The 18,634-nt window shown below is 42.9% G+C and overlaps 1 protein-coding gene across 1 annotated transcript; it reads left to right on the top strand.

Annotated features, from left to right (window-relative positions):
- Positions 1–6,641: 6,641 nt before the first annotated feature.
- Positions 6,642–18,360, top strand: LOC129711618 (TAR DNA-binding protein 43-like). Its single transcript, XM_055659390.1, has 5 exons — positions 6,642–7,049; positions 9,246–9,409; positions 10,836–10,976; positions 14,004–14,174; positions 14,824–18,360. The coding sequence occupies exons 1-5, from the start codon at positions 6,812–6,814 to the stop codon at positions 15,355–15,357; spliced, it is 1,248 nt and encodes a 415-aa protein (XP_055515365.1). The 5' UTR covers positions 6,642–6,811; the 3' UTR covers positions 15,358–18,360.
- Positions 18,361–18,634: the final 274 nt, after the last annotated feature.

Raw genomic sequence — 18,634 nt, 5'->3', positions numbered from 1 at the left:
AAATTACTATTGCCATGATGTGCATTAATGGTTAGGAAGTACAATACATCCTGCGGTGATAGAACCATACATTCAGTGATAGCACTAACCATGCACTGATGGTGAGAAGTTTAACGCGTGTTTTAAATCTGTATCTGTCGGGTATGCGAGAGAATTGATTACAGGGAAATGTGATGGATAAAATATTCTGAGTTGGCATCCTGTTGAGGGGCTGACTGGCCTTCAAGATGGAAAGGAAATATGAGAATTATGAGATTTGTAAGTGTTCCTGAAGAAATCACGTTCTGTCTTTCATCGTAGATGATGAGGCACTGAGAGGTTGGGAAATGAAATGCCTTATACAAAATATCTATCCTTGGCCTGAACTTGAGGACATGGTTCTAATCTATTCCATTTAGGTTTCTGATCAAACATGACATTAAGATATTGATACCAGAAGAAAGTTGCTGATTGTTTTGTTATTGGAGGTAGGTTTTGATCCATTCTTGCAAATGCACAGATGTTATTTTGGATAGGTTTGGACACTGGCCAGGTCTCTGGATGCTGACCTGAGTACCTGTATTGCAAAAACTTTGTAAATTTATACTTCCAAGGTAAAGCTGCAGAGTTGGATAACAAAAGATTGGATGTTGAAAACTCACTTATGTGCCCTTAAGCTGAGTTTACTATTATCCCTTCCACACCCAAGGCCACTCATGAGAGATGTTTTCTCATTTCTGTCTCAAATGAAATTCTATTAAAACACACACCACATAATAAAGTTATAGTCACTTTATTTGTTGTCATACAGGAGTGTCTCTACCAGGAACATTAAACAATGTGATGCACATTGAATGTTTGAAGAAATATGTACACTGGACAAGTGCTAACTGCAGATGGAAGTATTACCTAATTCTCAATGTTGCTCAATCTATAACCACTCTTTCAAATGTCATTAACTCTAAAAAGAGCACAAGGTGATCAGTTTGAGTTATGTGGCCTTGTTCCCACTCGAGCTAACAAAAGGGCAAGTAGCTCCTGCTGCTAAAAAAACAGATTAGTTCTCACTCGTAATGTGTTGCAGCCTGATATACTTTGCACCTGACATCCAGGCAATGTGGCAATGTCATCCATTGGGGAATGCATAAGCTTGTGCCGTAACTGACAAAATACTTTCCTGGTATCCCTCTATTCCCTGTACTTCAATGTGCCTATCTAAAAGCATCTTAAACGCCACTATCATATCTGCCTCCACCACATCCATGGCAATGGTGTTCCAGGCCCACACTACTGTAGAAAAAAACTTGCCCAAACGGCTCCATTAAACTTATAAGAGCTCTGCCCCCTGTGTTGGATACTAGTGCTCTGGGAAAAATGGTCATGACTATCTGTATGTGTGTGTCTCTCTCGTTCTCTGTATATATATTATACATATATGTGTATGTACATGTGTGTGTATATATACATATGTGTTTGTGTGTATATCTGATTGTATGTGTTCTTGCTCTCATGCATATCCACTTTTTGTGCCTCTGCCTTTTTCCAGTCTACCTCTATTTGATTTATAAACTTTTGATTTTTAGAATAAAAGAGGTTAACCTCCCATTTATCCACATTAAACTCCTCATTTGCCATCAATTTGCCCATATGTCTTGTATTTGTTGATTCACCTGACTTGCCCAAATCGCATTGGATCCTCTGCACACTCCTCACACTTCGTCCCAGCTTTTTGTGGTCTGCAAACTAGTAAGTAAACAAGTTCCCTCATTCAAATCATTAAAATATATTGTGACTAGCTGTTGCCCAAGCACTGATCCTTGGGGCAGCCTTCAATCAGTACCTGCCATCCAGAAACACTCCTTAATTATGTTAAGATATACACAAAGTGCTGGTTCAACTCAATCCATCAAGCAGCAACTCTGGGGGAAAAGAGAGGATGGGTGACGTTTCAGGTCAAGACCTTTCTTCAGACTTAAAGTAGGGAGCTTGAGATTTTTTTTTGTTTTATATTCTCCGCAATCTAACATTTTTTGCAAAATCCATAATATTGCCAATGAGATTTTTTACGTTAATCTGTATATCATAGCTAAGGGTGAAGGGGTGACAGATTTAATTTATTTCAAGATCATAATTAATAGAAGCTGAATTAGGCCATTCGGTCCATCAAGTTTACTTTGCCAATCAATCATGGCTGATCTATCTCTCCCTCCTAACCCCATTCTCCTGCCTTTTCCCCATAACTTCTGACACCTGTACTAATCAAGAATCTATCTCTGCCTTAAATATATCCACTGCCTTCTGTGGCAAAGAATTCCATAGATTCACCACTCTCGGACTAAAGATTTATTTGATGTGCCAAGAGATTGTGAGAACAAATTCTGCAACAGGAATCTAGGTTGTAAGATTTGTTACTGAAAGGCAATGTGGAGAACGGAATGAAATATCAATCGCATGGAGGAAAGAAAACACAATGCATTGTGGCTTAGAATACATCTCGCATTAAGTGATTTGGTTTATTAATCATTGGTGATCTGGCATATACCACGATAAACAAATAATTTACAAAGATTAAGTACAATTGTAATAGAGCTGGAAGACCTTCGCAATACTTCGCTTCAGCTTCAGTTCAGTAGTCTCTCCTTCATCGACTTTTTAAAGGAAGGTACAGGTTTACCACTGGGAGGCAGTATTACCATAGTCTACATTGAACCAATATAAAGCCTCTGTTTAAATAGAGCTATTGGCCCGCATTTCATTGTGCTTCATGTAGAACTCCTAAAATTTCCTTCCATACCAACTGATGTGTTCTGGGCATTGGCACTGTATATGTAACTCCTTTCAGTACAATGCTGATCTTTAAGGACATGAAGAAATTTAGGAATAAATTATTTCTGTTGTTGTATTTAATGTGTCTGTAAAGCTGCAGCAAGAAAGAATTGTATTGTTCCTGTCCTGGTGCTGATGATTAAGTATTCTTGATTCTTGAACTGTGTGTGTTTTAATACTTTAGATTAGTTAAAATGGTAGAAGGTCGTTTTGATTTTCCATTAAATTGAATCAATGACAGTTTTATTGATAGCTGTAAAATGTTCATCAGAGTTTAAATATCTTGATTTCAGATCAGGGGCAGGGCCTTGCAGCTTGTCAAGGGTTCACAGTGTATTTTCATGAGTGATATTTGCTTTGATGGCACTGTTCAAAGCCCATGCCTCACATACCGTCTTGCTGCTCAACTCGGGGAACCTTCTTGACCACAAAGTCCAGTCAAAACTGGATGATTCTGATTCTGAAAACACTTTTCTTCCACCAATACCAGTTTCCTCTCTTCCTCTCTTTCATTTGACTTTTGATTCCAAGGAGGTTATCTTCATCCTCTACCATGAAAACAGGGCCTGATGGCATATCCCAGAGCAATATAGCTGGCAGCCTTGGGAATAGTGCATTCATTGATTGTGACCTTTCAAAATTGTACAGAATATGGTACAAGTCCTCCAGTGATGTTGCCTGAGTTACTCTGGCATTTTGTGTTTTTCCAACAAAAAAAACTTGGGCACTGCCATGGAATAATTGATTAACTTTCCAGATGCAGAGAAGAGTGGAAATGTTTTGTCTCTGCCCTAATCATCACGGAACAAAAAAATGAGAGAGCCCCAGTCATTTAAAAATAATTATAAACATACTGCAGGTTGATTATAGTTTTGCAAAGCTGCAGTTACACTAAAAACTACATCAAGCTGTTCAGAGGACCTAGGGAAGTAACACAAAGAGATGAAAACAATGAAACACAAATTCCTAATTTGAGGCTAGAAATTAGATTGTAGCAGAAGGCAGTTTTGATTGAAAGAATTGGAAACTGTGGAATGTCTTGTTTGGTGGCAATGTCTGCTCTGGCGATTCCAGTGATTTATTTATTTTCCCACTCCAAGACAACTGTAGTTTGAAAAGGATGTAATAACTGTATGTTTCAAATTATTGTTCTGAATAAAGCAGGCATGTTGAGGTTAATTCGGTGATGCAAAAAACTCAAAGTTCAATATCCTCAATGTACAATTCAACAGTACCCAAGCTCATGGAAGGACTGTTCAGAAGTCTTATAACAGAAGGGAAGAGGGTGTTCTTGATTCTGGTGGTGCGTGCTTTCAAGCTTCTGTACCTTCTGTTCCACACCTAGGCCATGGAACAGCATCCCCTTTCCCATCAGAACTGCCCCCTCCATCGACTCTTTTAAATCAAGACTAAAGACTTATCTATACCCCCAAGCCTTTCCTGACGTCCTCTGAGTGAGGGCTACATGTATATATGTATGTAGTCTGTTTTGTTGTGCTATTCTTATCTATATTACTAAATCTCTGCTCTTGACCGCTTTTGGCCGTCTGTGCTGCGATTTCCAAGAGAACGCCGCCACCTACGGCCGTCATTTTTGGCCACCTTGCTCAGAGCCCCCCTCCACCGCATGTGTGCCGAGGATTTTTCCCGTTGATGAAAAATGAGAGATATTAATGTTTTTACAAAATTCACCATTCTCTCTGCTGCCCCTGCTGGAGGGAGGGGGAGGGACTATAAAACCAGGAAGTGGTGTGCCTCAATTAGTCTCTGCAAGACGGAGCTCTGTCAATTAGTCTCTGTCACTCTGAGCTCTGAATGACACTGAACAAATGTCTACATCACTGAGTACCCTTAATGTGATTTGAAAATGAATACATGGTTAGTTTGAAGTAAAAAAGCACTGCCTGCAAATGGTTGTTTGGGTTGAAGTAAAAAGGCACTCTCTCTCCCCTCATCTCTCTCCCTATCCCTCTCTCTCTCCCCCCCCTCTCTCTCTCTCCTCTCTCTCTCTCTCTCCTCTCCTCTCCCCCTCTCTCTCCTCCCCCCCCCCCCCTACTCTCCCCCTCCTCTTCTTACTAGAAAGAGAGAGAGAGGGGAGGAAAGCGAGAGAGAGAGAGAGGAGGAAAGGAGGGGAGGAGAGAGGAGGAGGAGAGAGCAGGGCTCCTCTCTCCCCTCTCCCCCCTCCTCTCCCCCCCCCCTCCCTCCCTCCCCCCCCCCTCCCCCCCCCCCCCCCCCCTCCCCTCCCTCTTCCCCCCCCTCCTCTTCCCCCCCCCCCCTCCTCTTCCCCCCCCCCCCTCTCTTCCCCCCCCCTCCCCTTTCCTCTCCTCGCCCATCTCCTCCTCCCCCCTCTCCCCTCCCCCCCCCTCCTCCCCCCTCCTCCCCTCCCCCCCCCTCCCCCCCCCCCCCCCCCCCCTCCCTCTCCCCCCCCCCCCCCCTCCTCTCCTCTCTTCCCCCCCCCTCTCTTCCCCCCTCCTCCTCTCTTCCCCCCCCCTCCTCTCTTCCCCCCCCCCCCCTCTCTTCCCCCCCCCCCCCTCCTCTCTTCCCCCCCCTCCTCTCTCCCCCCCCCTCCTCTCTCCCCCCCCCCCCCCTCCTCTCTTCCCCCCCTCCTCTCTCCCCCCCCCCCCCCTCCTCTCTTCCCCCCCCCCTCCTCCTCTCCCCCCCCCCCTTTTTGTTTTTCTCCTCCTCTCCTTCCCCCCCCTCCTCTCTTCCCCCCCCCCCCTCTCTTCCCCCCCCCCTCCTCTCTTCCCCCCCCCTCCTCTCTTCCCCCCCCCCCTCTCTTCCCCCCCCTCCTCTCTTCCCCCCCCCCCTCCTCCCCCTCCTCTCTTCCCCCCCCTCCTCTCTTCCCCCCCCTCCTCTCTCCCCCCCCCTCCTCTCTCTCCCCCCCCTCCTCTCTCCCCCCCCCCCTCCTCTCTCCCCCCCCCCTCCTCTCTTCCCCCCTCCTCTCCTCTCTTCCTCTCCCCCCTCCTCTCCTCTCTTCCCCCCCCCTCCTCTCTTCCCCCCCCCTCCTCTCTTCCCCCCCCCTCCTCTCTTCTTCCCCCCCCTCCTCTCTTCCCCCCCCCCTCTCTTCCCCCCCTTCTCCTCTTCCTCTCCTCCTCCCCCACCTTTCCCCCCTCACCCACCCTCCCTCTTCTCCTCCTCTCCACCCCCTATCCCTCTTGCCCCTCTGTGTGTGTGTGTGTGTGTGTGTGTCTCTCAGCCCCTCTCTCTACCCACGCCTCCCCCTAGATGTGATTGCAAGTTGGGGGCTATGCGTCAGTAGATAGGGTGGTTACGGGGTAAAAGGAGCAAATTAATAATATTAATATAATATCAAGGGGGGTAATTAGCGTGAGTGCGGGGGAAGGGGGGGGGATAGTTAGTGTGCGTGTGACGCTGCATGCCGCCTCCCCCCCCCCCCCCCCAAACAACCGCACGTTGAGGGAACAGACCCAACGGGTCTGCACTTGGTCTAGTAACAGATGTAAAGCACTTTGGCCAACAAGAGTAGTTTTTTAAATGTGCTATATAAATAAATGTGACTTGACCTGACCTTCTGGTGGACGGGAGCATGCAGAAGAAGGAATGACCTGGGTGGGACAGGTCTTTGATTATGTTGGCTGCTTTTCTGAGGCAGCGTGAATTGCACATGGACTCAATAGTGAGAAGTTTGGTCTGTGTGATAAATTGAGCTACATCTTCTCCTCTAGTATCTTTGGGTTGCACTGCGGGAGGCATAACGTCAGCCGCGTTTTGCATTGAGAAATGGCGGCCGTGACGCTACGTTACGTATTAAACGTCAATACGTTGGATTACGTAGGCGTGGAGCAGCTTGCTCCGCTGTAGGATCTTTGGTTGAATTCGTGTGTCCGCCACTAGCCGCCTCCATTTTGTCAGCTTGTTGTCGGGCTCCGTCGTTGAACGACCAACGGTCCGGGCTCACCTTCCTCCCGAGGCTTTTCACGTCTTAACTTTTGTTTTCTCGTCGTTATAGCTTTGGGTTTGCGTTTGTTTTTTTCCCACCCTGGCCATGGCCGAGTACATACGTGTGGTCGACGAGGAGTCGGCGGAGCCGATGGAGATCCCGTCGGAGGACGACGGCACGCTGCTGTTGTCCACCGTGACGGCGCAGTTCCCGGGGGCGTATGGCCTGCGTTACCGCAACCCGGACAACCAGTGTCTGCGGGGGGTGCGCCTGGTGGAGGGCATCCTGCACGCCCCCGACAACGGATGGGGCAACCTGGTCTACGTGGTGAACTACCCGAAAGGTGCGGCCTGGTCTGCTCTGGCGTGGGAGGAGGGAGGAAGGGGGAAAATGGGGGAGAGGGAGGGTGGGGGAGAAGAGGGGGGAGGGGAAGCAGGTTGTCGAGGTTTGGTAGGGAGAGAGAATGGTCACGATGTTCCCAGATGTTGGGGAAGTTTAAGGATAAGGGGGAAATCTTTTAGGACCGAGATGAGGAAAACATTTTTCACACAGAGAGTGGTGAATCTCTGGAACTCTCTGCCACAGAAGGGAGTTGAGGCCAGTTCATTGGCTATATTTAAGAGGGAGTTAGATGTGGCCCGTGTGGCTAAAGGGATCAGGGGGTATGGAGAGGAGGCAGGTACAGGATACTGAGTTGGATAATCAGCCATGATCATATTGAATGGCGGTGCAGGCTCGAAGGGCCGAATGGCCCAATCCTGCACCTATTTTCTATGTTTCTATGAGTGATAGGAGCAAATTAGACCATTCGGCCCATCAGGTCTACTCGACCGTTCAATCATGGCTTTCTTCCCGACCGCATTTTCCTCCCTTCTCCCCATTAACAAGGGGGTTGGCGGCAGGTCTGCCTGGTTGTGGGTTGGGGAGGGGGTAGACTGGTCTGGGTGGAAGTTAGTGGGGCCCGGATTGGTCTGGTGGTACATAAAAATGCTGGAGAAACTCAGCAGGTGCAGCAGCATCTATGGAGCGAAGGAAATAGGTAAGAAGGATTTTGTCCCGAAACGTTACCTATTTCCTTCGCTCCATAGATGCTGCTGCACCCGCTGAGTTTCTCCAGCATTTTTGTGTACCTTCGATTTTCCAGCATCTGCAGTTACTTCTTAAACACTTGGTCTGGTGGTGGTTGGTTTTTGCAGACGTTGGCACAGTCAAAATGATTGGAGGGAGTATCCCTCCCCCTCCAATTGAAAAAAATACAATCTGTTTGAGGAACCTGGTGGTCAGGCAGGATCTGTGGGGGGGGGGGGGGGGGGGGGGAAGACAAACTACATTTAGGTCAGGGCATGATATATTGATTCTGAAGAAGGGCCCCAACCTGAAATGTCTGCCCATTTCACTCTTCAGATGCTGCCTGACCACTGAGTTACTCCAGCAATTTTTTATTTTACCCAAGTTTACCGCACCTGCGATGTCGTCTCCTAACCTGTCCTTCCCATACCTTTAACATTAATGTGAGACATTGCATGATAATGTGCTGCCAATTACAGCTGTTAAGCCATTTTGAGACTGTTCTACACAGAGGAGAGATACGTTTTTTTGCCTTCCATCACAGCGAGGAGGAGATGCACTGTGATGGATGTCTGTAAATTGTGTTGTATCTTGGGTCTTTTTTCTTGTGTGTATGACTGTAGAAACAACATTTCACTTGAGCCTCTATGAGGTTCAAGTGACAAATAAATTGTTTTGTGTACATCACTCACCTTGTCTGGTCCTGAGAACTAACTTGCATCTATCTCTAGGGCAACAAACAATGTTGCTGAAAAGCCGGCTCTCCGGGTTGGTTTTTAACTAAGTTTCCAGCATCTTTTGGGCTATGGGAAGGGGATACAGTTGTATGTCTTGATCAGAGGGATCTGAAGTTGCTGATTTCTGAAGATGTGGGCCTGCAGTTTCAGTAAATGTTGAAGGCAAATGGAATGTTAGTGTTTATTGCAAGGATTAGAGACACAAATAAGGTTGCCTTTCAAATATTTTCTTAGGCCACAGCTGAAGCTCAGTCTTGGTTTCCGTGTTCTTTCTGATATAGAAATCTACGTAACGAAATTCCACTAAATTGATGAAACTGAGTGTTTTGACATCGGGAACAGTGCAAGTGCAAATACAGTGTTGTATTTGTTTTAGCAGAATCAGGAAATAATTCTGCATTGATGGGAAGTACCACTTCATTTTCAAAATTACAATTTGTTGTTAAAGGAATATGGAACTCGGTGTAATGGTTCTAAACCATTGGTTTTTATGTTTTCTGTACTTGTGCATGTTTGAGTTAACTTTAAAATGTGCATGTGCAGAAAAGACCTGCAGATGCTGGTTTAAGGTAGACACAATGCTGGAGTAACTCTGGAACAGGCAGCATCTCTGGAGAGAAGGAATGGGTGATGTTTAGGGTCAAGATCCTTCTGTTCAGGGGGGGAGAGATCAGTAGAATTCAAATGTGCTGGACCACTTTCACACCCAGATATCTGTCTGTCTTTGCATCTAGACAACAAAAGGAAAATGGATGAAACTGATGCATCTTCAGCTGTGAAAGTGAAGAGAGCAGTTCAGAAGACATCGGACCTCATCGTTCTTGGCCTTCCCTGCAAGACGACAGATCAGGATTTAAAAGATTATTTTAGTACTTTCGGTGAAGTCGTTATGGCGCAGGTGAGCTTCATGTCACAGGTGGCAAGGTATTGTAACATCCAAAAACACTCATAATACAGCCATAAAAGATCCCAGATCTATTTATTTGCTGTATACAAACAACTATGTAGTTGTGTAGTAGTACAGATGAATTTAAGATTCTCGTACTATGCTTACATTTTGTGTTGATTATAAATCTTGTTTGCAGAAATAATGTGTACCACACAGCTGAAACTTTAATATCATACGTTTGTACACATTCTTGAGCTGAGTTTGCTGCATGTGAAGCATTTTGCCTTTTACCTACAATGATATAGGTACGATTTCCCCCGCATTGCTCTAGAACCCTGCAACTTATTGTAGGTATAGTTTAGCTATACGGTGTGAAACGGGCCCTTCGGACCACCGAGTGCATGACACACACACGCACACGCACACGCACACGCACACACACACACACACACACACACACGTACAGACAGCACCCTTACACTGGTCGAACCTGGGTCTGATTAAATCTTAACTTGGTCAAATGTGTTGGTTGAGGTTGTAAAGTTTGAATGTTAAACATTTTGATGCAATAGAAATTTGCTGTACATGGAGGCTTTTAATTCCTTGCATAAATATTCTGAAACGTCCGCGTTTTCATTATTTTTTGTCTATGTTTATATGTAGTTTTTGTTATTTTTTTTGTGTGTGTGTGTGTGGGGGTGGGGTGGGAGGGAGGGGGCAACTTTTAAATCTCTCCCTGCACGGGAGACCCGACCTTTTCTTGTCGGGTATCCGTTGTCGTTGGGGCTGCAATGAGGAGCGGCCTCCAACAGAAGAAGACCGGGGACTCTGGTGCCGACTCACCTCACCGTCGCGGAGCTGGCCGAGTCAGAGCGGTGGTGGAGCGCTGGTGCTGCTGCTGCTGCTGCTGCTGATTCGGAGGCTGCAACTGCGGACAGCAGCACCGAGAGCCCACGGGTCCCTGGGGGGAGACCGCTTTTCAGGGCTCCTGCAACGGCGACTTCTCCCGCCCGAGTTGCGGGGTCGAAGAGCTCCTGGAGCGGGGCCTAACATCACCGCCCCGCGCGGCTTGGAATGGCCGCGGGACTCTGCGAGCGCACGCCTGGGGCTACAACACCAAGAACCCGGTGTGCGACCTCGCACCACCCGGCGTGGCTTTAATGGCCGCGGGACAATCGCCATCGCCAGCCGGGGGCTTTGACTTTGACTCAGACATCGGGGGGGGGGGGGGAGAGTGCAGTGGAGAGATACGTTTTTTTTGGCCTTCCATCACAGCAATGTGATGGATGTTTATGTAAAATGTAAATTATGTTGTGTCTGGGGTCTATTTGTTTGTAATGTATGGCTGCAGAAACGGCATTTCGTTTGGACCTCAAGGGGTCCAAATGACAATTAAATTGACTCTTGACTCTTGAAATAACGTGTACATCTACAGGTGAAGAAAGATATAAAAACCGGGAATGCAAAAGGCTTTGGGTTCATCAGGTTCACAGAATATGAAACACAAATGAAAGTGATGTCGCAACGACACATGATTGAAGGACGATGGTGCGACTGCAAATTTCCCAATTCCAAGGTATGTGCTTTTATTTTTCTCTTCACTAGGTTGTAGTTGGTTTGTACTAACATCTTCCTGAGAAGAGAAATTCTGTATAAAGAGCTGAAAGCAAATAATTTCTATGTCTGAAGCAGGGTCTCGACTCAAAATGTCGCCTATTCCTTCGCTCGATAGAGGCTGCCTCACCCGCTGAGTTTCTCCAGCATTTTTGTCTACCTTCTCTGTAAATCTACCCTTCTTTCTCGCTTTTCTTTGAATTTACTCGGTTCTGACTAATACCAAGTACCTGCATCTGTCATATATGCTTTTGTTTTGTTAAGGGAGCTTTGGCTTGGATTGCCTATCCTGTATTATAGGAATGTAGTTATTCTGCAGCCAAAACACTTTTGCTTAAAGAATATTCAATTACAAATTTGCTTCTTTGCCTTCAATTTACCACGGTCCGATTTGTTTTTGTCAAATTTAATTGTTTTTTTCTATTTGTCAACATTTTTTAAATTGTCTCTATTCTGTCCCACATCAATTCCACATCTTTTGGCGCTAATTTTCCTTTGGCTTGTTCTGAAACTTGGATAGTAGTACACCTCATGTCTCTCGCTACTCTTGTTCTTGTATCTATAATTATTCTGAAATTTAATCTTCAATATCATTCACACTTGTTGGCCTGAACTCTTTTTAAACGCAACAGTCAGTATTGCTACTGAGGTAAAATCGGGTAAACCATTAGCTTATTAAATAGCAGAGCAGGTTTCGGGGATTCAAGTGATTTGTTTCTTATGCGCAGAATGATAATCCATTGTAAATTTGCAATTGATCTACCTTGCATAACATGATTCATGAGTTTACAATGTATGAACGTAAGCAACCTCAAGCCTTGAATTATTTAATAATCTTGATTTTTAAACTCTGGTGTTATGTATCCTTCACTGACCATTTGCATCCATTTTCCTTTTTCGTCTACCTTCCTGTGCTCATTCAATGTGAGGACATGGATGGACATTTTTTAAATGCAATCCATCCAGCCTAAGCGGGTTAATTTTGCCCCTCTCTTATCGGAATTAGTCCCGCACTCTAATTCTGCAGTGCAGGAGGCCACAAACGGGTCGTAGTAGCATTGGGAATTAAAGTGGCAGGCAACAGTTTGGATTCACTTCTGCAGACTGAACACAGATTTTTAACAACTGCATTTTTTAATTTTTGTGTAAAAGGGGCTTGTTTCAAAATGGGATGTAGGCTCAAGTTTTTTATGGTCTGATTTTTTGATGTAAAATGGCTAGGAATTGTTTTGAAATAGTCTTTGAGAGATAATACAGGTTAGGCCTTCAATGGTAGATCAAGGAATTCGAGAGCTATAAATGTGCTCTTGCAGTTGGAACTATTTGTGAGTGGAAGCTCATTCTGAAATCGAATTGAAAGGGTGGGCAACTGTTGTAAGATAATCTGCAGCTTTTAGAAATTTGCAGTAAAAAAAAGCTGGAAACACATTAAACACTGGGTGCTTATTATCGGACCAAGAATAGGGTAAGTTTACATAAGCTTTCTATAGATTTAAATTGCTTGTATCAAAATATAACTTTTTCTCTACCAGCAATTCATAAGCCATTCAGTTCCTGTATTAACTCATCAACCAGAGGAATTTTCCAATTTAATCCGTGGTAATATTGCCTGCCTTTGCATTATCAGCACAATTTCATATTCCCTTTGTTCTCTGCAGGCCTCCACGACAATCTCTTCCAGTTGTTTTCTTCTGATCAAGGGTCTTAACCTAAAATGTTAATTGGGGATATAAAACTTTAGCTTTTACAATCCGGAGCAAAAAGCAAACTCCTAAAGGAACTTAAAACGTCAACTATCCATTTCTCTCCATAGATGGTGCCTGGCCTGTTTAGGTTCCACCAGCATTTTTATTTTTTACTTTAAAATGTTATTTGTTTATTTATCTATAGAAGCTACCTGACATTTATTTTCCAATTGTTTTGCATTTCAAGTTTCCAGCGCCTGCAGTTTTTTTATCTTTGTCCAGTTCATTGAAAGTAGGAATGCAGGTGCAGCAGGCAGTGAAGAAAGCGAATGGTATGTTAGCTTTCATAGCAAAAGGATTTGCGTATAGGAGCAGGGAGGTTCTACTGCAGTTGTACAGGGTCTTGGTGAGACCACACCTGGAGTATTACGTACAGTTTTGGTCCCCAAATCTGAGGAAGGACATTATTGCCATAGAGGGAGTGCAGAGAAAGTTCACCAGACTGATTCCTGGGATGTCAGGACTGTCTTATGAAGAAAGACTGGAGAGACTTGGTTTATACGCTCTAGAATTTAGGAGATTGAGAGGGGATCTTATAGAAACTTACAAAATTCTTAAGGGGTTGGACAGGCTAGATGCAGGAAGATTGTTCCCGATGTTGGGGAAGTCCAGGACAAGGGGTCACAGCTTAAGGATAAGGGGGAGATGAGAAAAACTTTTTTCACGCAGAGTGTGCTGAACCTCTGGAACTCTCTGCCACAGAGGGTAGTTGAGGCCAGTTCATTGGCTATATTTAAGAGGAAGTTAGATGTAGCCTTTGTGGCTAAGGGGCTCAGAGGGTATGGAGAGAAGGCAGGTACGGGATACTGAGTTGGATGATCAGCCATGATCATATTGAATGGCGGTGCAGGCTCGAAGGTCCAAATGGCCTACTCCTGCACCTAATTTCTATGTTTCTATTCCCCTGATAGCACAATGAAACTGCAATGGTTCCCCATTGAACTATTCTGAAATCTCAGTGATTTGGATTTGGCTCATCAGTTGATGTTTACCATTGTCACTATCCACTCGCCTGGCTCCCTGATCTTGCACTCCCTTTAAGTATACTGGGTTTAGCAGTACATTTCTCATTTGACTGTAACTTTTTTTTTTACAAAATTAGGAATTACAATACTAATAGTCCAGGAAAATCTGCTTGTCCACCACCACCGAAGTGTTGAGCCGGAAGGTAAAGCAGCAAATCTGCTTCCATAGGAACTAGGAAGGAAAATGTCCTGATATTATATGTCATTTTATTTTTTCAGCACAATGCAGACGAGCCATTAAGAAGCAGGAAAGTGTTTGTGGGTCGCTGCCCTGAGGACATGACTGCTGATGAACTCCGTCAGTTCTTTTCCGAGTTTGGAGATGTCACCGATGTATTTATACCACAACCTTTCCGTGCTTTTGCATTTGTCACTTTTGCTGATGACCAGGTAGGTTTTTATAAAAGTGAAAATGCTAAACATTTAGCTTTCCAAGACTTGTGTAAGTTAAAATCTGAGCTTTTGTTTAAGTTTTATTGTTTTACATTGTATATTCCATCCCCCAAGTAAGTGTCATATACTTCTGACCAGAAGACTTTATCAGGCAATTTACTTTCTGGTTCATTCACATAATCAGACATTTGAAGATACATTTAATATTGTCAAAAATAGCTGTAAAGTCACACTACAGTTTTGTGTATTATAGATGCCAGTATATTAAGATATTTTAAGTTGGGCATATTATATAGTTATAAGCATGAGCAATTCTGGTGACTATTGAATTGAGGGATGATGTCGCAATTTGTTACGGACATCATTTTGAGCTGCATCATTATATGCAATAAATATTGTTGAGGCACTGGGAATAATTCAGTATAAGCATTGTATGAAGCATATTAATGCTTTTGTTTTCAATTTTGCTGTTTTGAAAAAGTGATAGAATCGCATATTTTCTTATTTGGTTCTGCTATTTAAATTGGAATTGATATAACCAGGAGGGGTTCTGCATCTCAGAGAGCTGAGCATCATTGTGTAGTTAATTACTTATTAGTAATTTATTATCTTGCATAATATCATTGTTGTTTGCTTTCTTTCACAGGTTGCCCAGTCTCTGTGTGGTGAAGATCTGATCATTAAAGGGTCCAGTGTGCACATTTCCAGTGCAGAACCTAAGCATCTGAATTCTAGACAACAGATAGATAGAGGACGATTCACAAACAGCCAGGGAGGCTATGGCAATCAGGATGGGTTTGGAAACAACAGGGGTGGTGGAGGAGGATTGGATGGCAGTCCCAACAGTAACATGGGAGGAGGAGGAATGTGTGGGGGAGGAATGAATTTTGGAGCTTATGGTATTAACCCAGCAATGATGGCTGCTGCCCAGGCAGCCCTACAGAGTAGTTGGGGAATGATGGGAATGATGGCTCGGCAACAGAATCAATCTGGTGCTGCAGGGGGAAACCCACAGCAAAATCAGGGCAACGTACCAAGGGAACAAAATCAGGCACTTGGAACAAATAATAATACGTATAGCTCAAATTCCGGTGCATTAGGTTGGGGGTCGGGATCCAATTCAGGTGGTCCTGGTTTTGGATCCAGCATGGAGTCCAAATCATCGGGTTGGGGAATGTAAAAAGATTTGTACATGCTTAGCAAATGTGAAGAAAGAGTGTAGAGATTTAAATAATGGTAAGTAAACACAAAAGTAGGTTTTCACAAACTTTTTCTTGCTATATAATTGAAGAAAATTTTTAAGCAGTTGCCTTGCAATGTCATTCAAGACACTGATGATAAGGTACATTTTGAAAGTGCTTCTTCCTGTTCCTGATTCATACTGCAGTATGTAGTTCTGTCATGAGTTTAATTTCTTAAACTAATGAACTAATTTATGTGCACACATTGGTTACTCTTCTATGAACTCCAGTCTCTCAGTTGTGTTGAGCATTTGACACAATGTCCAAGTTAGTGTTGAACAGCATGGGTAACTTGGCTCTTTCATTCCTATTGAAGATTACAAAGTTACAACTTCAGCTGACTGAGGTGCAGTTTAACTCCAAATGTATGTGCAGGGTAGACAAAGGTTTCTACCTTTTATTACATAGTAAACTGCATATTTTTGTAATAATGCTATCATTGCATCAAGATAGCCTTTTTTAATTGGTTAAATTCACTTCTCCTAATCCAGGTTATATCTTGTATGTACCCTATACAATTCTAAACTGTATAGAGAAAATATTGCCAAAAGATGTATAAAAACGAAACCACTTCACCAGTACCTCACGATGAACTCTTTGTCATAATACCAGTGAATACGTTCGCCCAAATTAATTGGCTTAGCATTGTCTACATTTGCAATCCTGGCAATGAACTTTTCTTGAATATGGACTTATTAGAATTTATTTGAAATGTTCTCATTAAATGAAAAAGTGAGTTGCTGAAAAGGCATTACATTGGATAATCAGAGCTGAGTACCAATTTGGATCTGGTTATTATCACCTTTTTTTCCCCACAGCGGACATAATGGATCTTTAATAACCATTGTGCACTTGTGTCTATTATTATTATTTACATCTTCCTTAGAAACCATATTTTTCTGAATTTAATGCAAATTTGTGTTAAACGAGAGAAAGATCTTTACAGCAGATGCCTTTTGCATGGGCTTTCATTCAAGTCCCTAATATAGTTTAACCAGCCAAAGGATTGCAAATATTTAAACAAATAATTGTAAAATCGCATCTTTTGTGTTTCTATCTGCATTTTTTTTGGCTTATAATAATTTGGCCTTCGATTTAGCAAATTTGGCTCCTGCTTCCAAGTCTTTTCTGCTTTTTTTCTCTTTACATAAGTGCACAATGACATAAGTGAATAGACACTATGCCTTCAATTGAATTAGGAGTATTATTTTCAAATGTTATTACAATTAAGAGTAATACCCCCTTTGCTTTCTGAAATTTTGAAAATGTAAATATATTGGTGAGCTAAAAGCTTTGGAATGAGTTTGTTAAAGGCTGGTATGTTTTTGAATCCAAAGCATTTTAAAATTGAAATGTGCAAATTACACCCATGTTTTCATTTATAATTGTATAACCTCTGCAGGATCACGGTTAGGTTTTGCCAGATCTGCATAATTCTTTTAAACATTTTCTTGGCTTTGTACTAGCAAATAACACTTCAGTTCCACATTGGACATCCAAAGCAAGTTACATTACCATCCCATGAGGGCAGCATAGGTGAATCTGAAAATACTCTTGCTAAAGATATCTTGTTGCTCTCTTGAGTTGATATATTTGTTGAATTGCTGGCTTTCCAGATTAGATCATTCATTGCATTGAATGTCCAGTAGTGAATTTATGTGCACTGGGATATTGCTGTTGCTTTATAATTAACTCCTTGCTAAATGTAGTCTTCACCAGCTCTGCTAGCCAAAGGAGGGTTGTGGGGGTATTGTTTAAGCAGCTGCAAATAGGAAATCAGCAAAATTGTGTAGAAAATCTTAACTTGGGTACAAACATTTAATCTAATGTTTAATAGAATATTATGTAGAGCATGAGCACCTACATATGTATAGAAAATGTTTTCTCTAAACCATTTTGCCACATATCTACAGGCTGCACGGAGGTTCAGGTTCTATTCGAAGGGACCATGGTGGGTGTTCCATTTTTGTCCTCCACTGTTCTTTTCATTGATTCGTTTATCAGCGCTGTGAAACAAGATATGATGCAGAGCTGTAATGACATAAGTTGATGCCTGGTATGGGATTGATGCCATGGTGGTGCCGACGAATGAGAGGGCTAGTATGAGCGAGGAAGGAGAGAGCGCATGCAGACCTGGTGGTGCATTATGGCATTTTTAAACATGGAAAGATGTGGCTCGCAATCCCTTGGCATGGTGAGAGAATGCAGAGGAGAAGTGGAATACAGTACGAATGTTTTTCTTGTATTCACAAAGGACGTCCGTGGCTGATTAAGTAGAAAAAACTTTGAAGTGGTGATATTTGCTTGTAACTTGAGTAATTGGAAAATGTTGAATGTGTTTAGTGAAATGAATATCTCCAGGGATTGAAACCAAGAACATCTCAGTTCAGTAGTATTTTTTTTTTTTTTAAAGAGAACATTGGGTTGCAATTTGAGTTGGAATTAAACTCTTTGCAAATATTTATTTTTTAACTGAAATAAACATTCTTCTAATTATAAAGTGCACAAAATAAAATAATTTTGCTTTACGCTTGAATTCAATTGCAGGTTGTTTAGTAAATACTCTTCAGTCAGTCCTTAAAAAGCTGCAAAGAGGACTGTAAATTTTTTTAATTTAGTTTCAACCCCTGAATATTTTGTATATTTCTCCTCCCTGTGCCGAATGGTTGGTGATGTATTTTTGTAATACTGATTTGTAAGTGTGGACAAGTGAAATGATGTGGTGTTATGAAGGAACAATATTCTGGGGAGTGTATTGTGTATTGCCTGCCGGAGATGACTTGTGTGAGCTCAGTGTCAATCTTGAACAAGAGTGTACGTTTGTGTTTTCTGCGAGTTTATTGTGAATGAATAATAAATGACTGCTTGAGTTAAGTGTGTTTTGCAGCCCCTTTTTTAATGTCATTGTAGGTGATTCTTAATAAAAATGTAACTTGACTGAACATTCTCGTCTCTGCATTCTGACCCGATAAAAGACAGAAAAATAAACGCGGAAATTATGCAAAGTTCTAAAGGATGTATCGAGTACATTAAAAGTTAACCATTTTAGATCTTTATATATTTTACAGGTCTTGATTTCATTCTCCAAACATAAACATTGATAAGTGCTTCGAAGATGTTAATTTTGTATCTTGTTTCCACTAAAAGATTAAATGGGGCTTTTCATTTTCTCCTTTAAAATTGTCACAATTTAACTTCATGGAGGGATATAGCTTC

This window comes from Leucoraja erinacea, chromosome 30, assembly GCF_028641065.1.
Source record: "Leucoraja erinacea ecotype New England chromosome 30, Leri_hhj_1, whole genome shotgun sequence".
In the NCBI taxonomy this organism is placed as follows: domain Eukaryota; kingdom Metazoa; phylum Chordata; class Chondrichthyes; order Rajiformes; family Rajidae; genus Leucoraja; species Leucoraja erinaceus.
The sequence above is the reverse complement of the archived record's forward strand: the minus strand, read 5'-3'. Positions and strand labels throughout refer to the sequence as shown.

Coding starts and splice junctions, on each gene's coding strand:
- LOC129711618 (XM_055659390.1), top strand. CDS start 6,812: ATGGCCGAGTACATACGTGTGGTCGACGAGGAGTCGGCGGAGCCGATG. Junction 7,050..9,245: donor CGTGGTGAACTACCCGAAAG/GTGCGGCCTGGT, acceptor CTTTGCATCTAG/ACAACAAAAGGAAAATGGAT. Junction 14,175..14,823: donor TCACTTTTGCTGATGACCAG/GTAGGTTTTTAT, acceptor TTTCTTTCACAG/GTTGCCCAGTCTCTGTGTGG.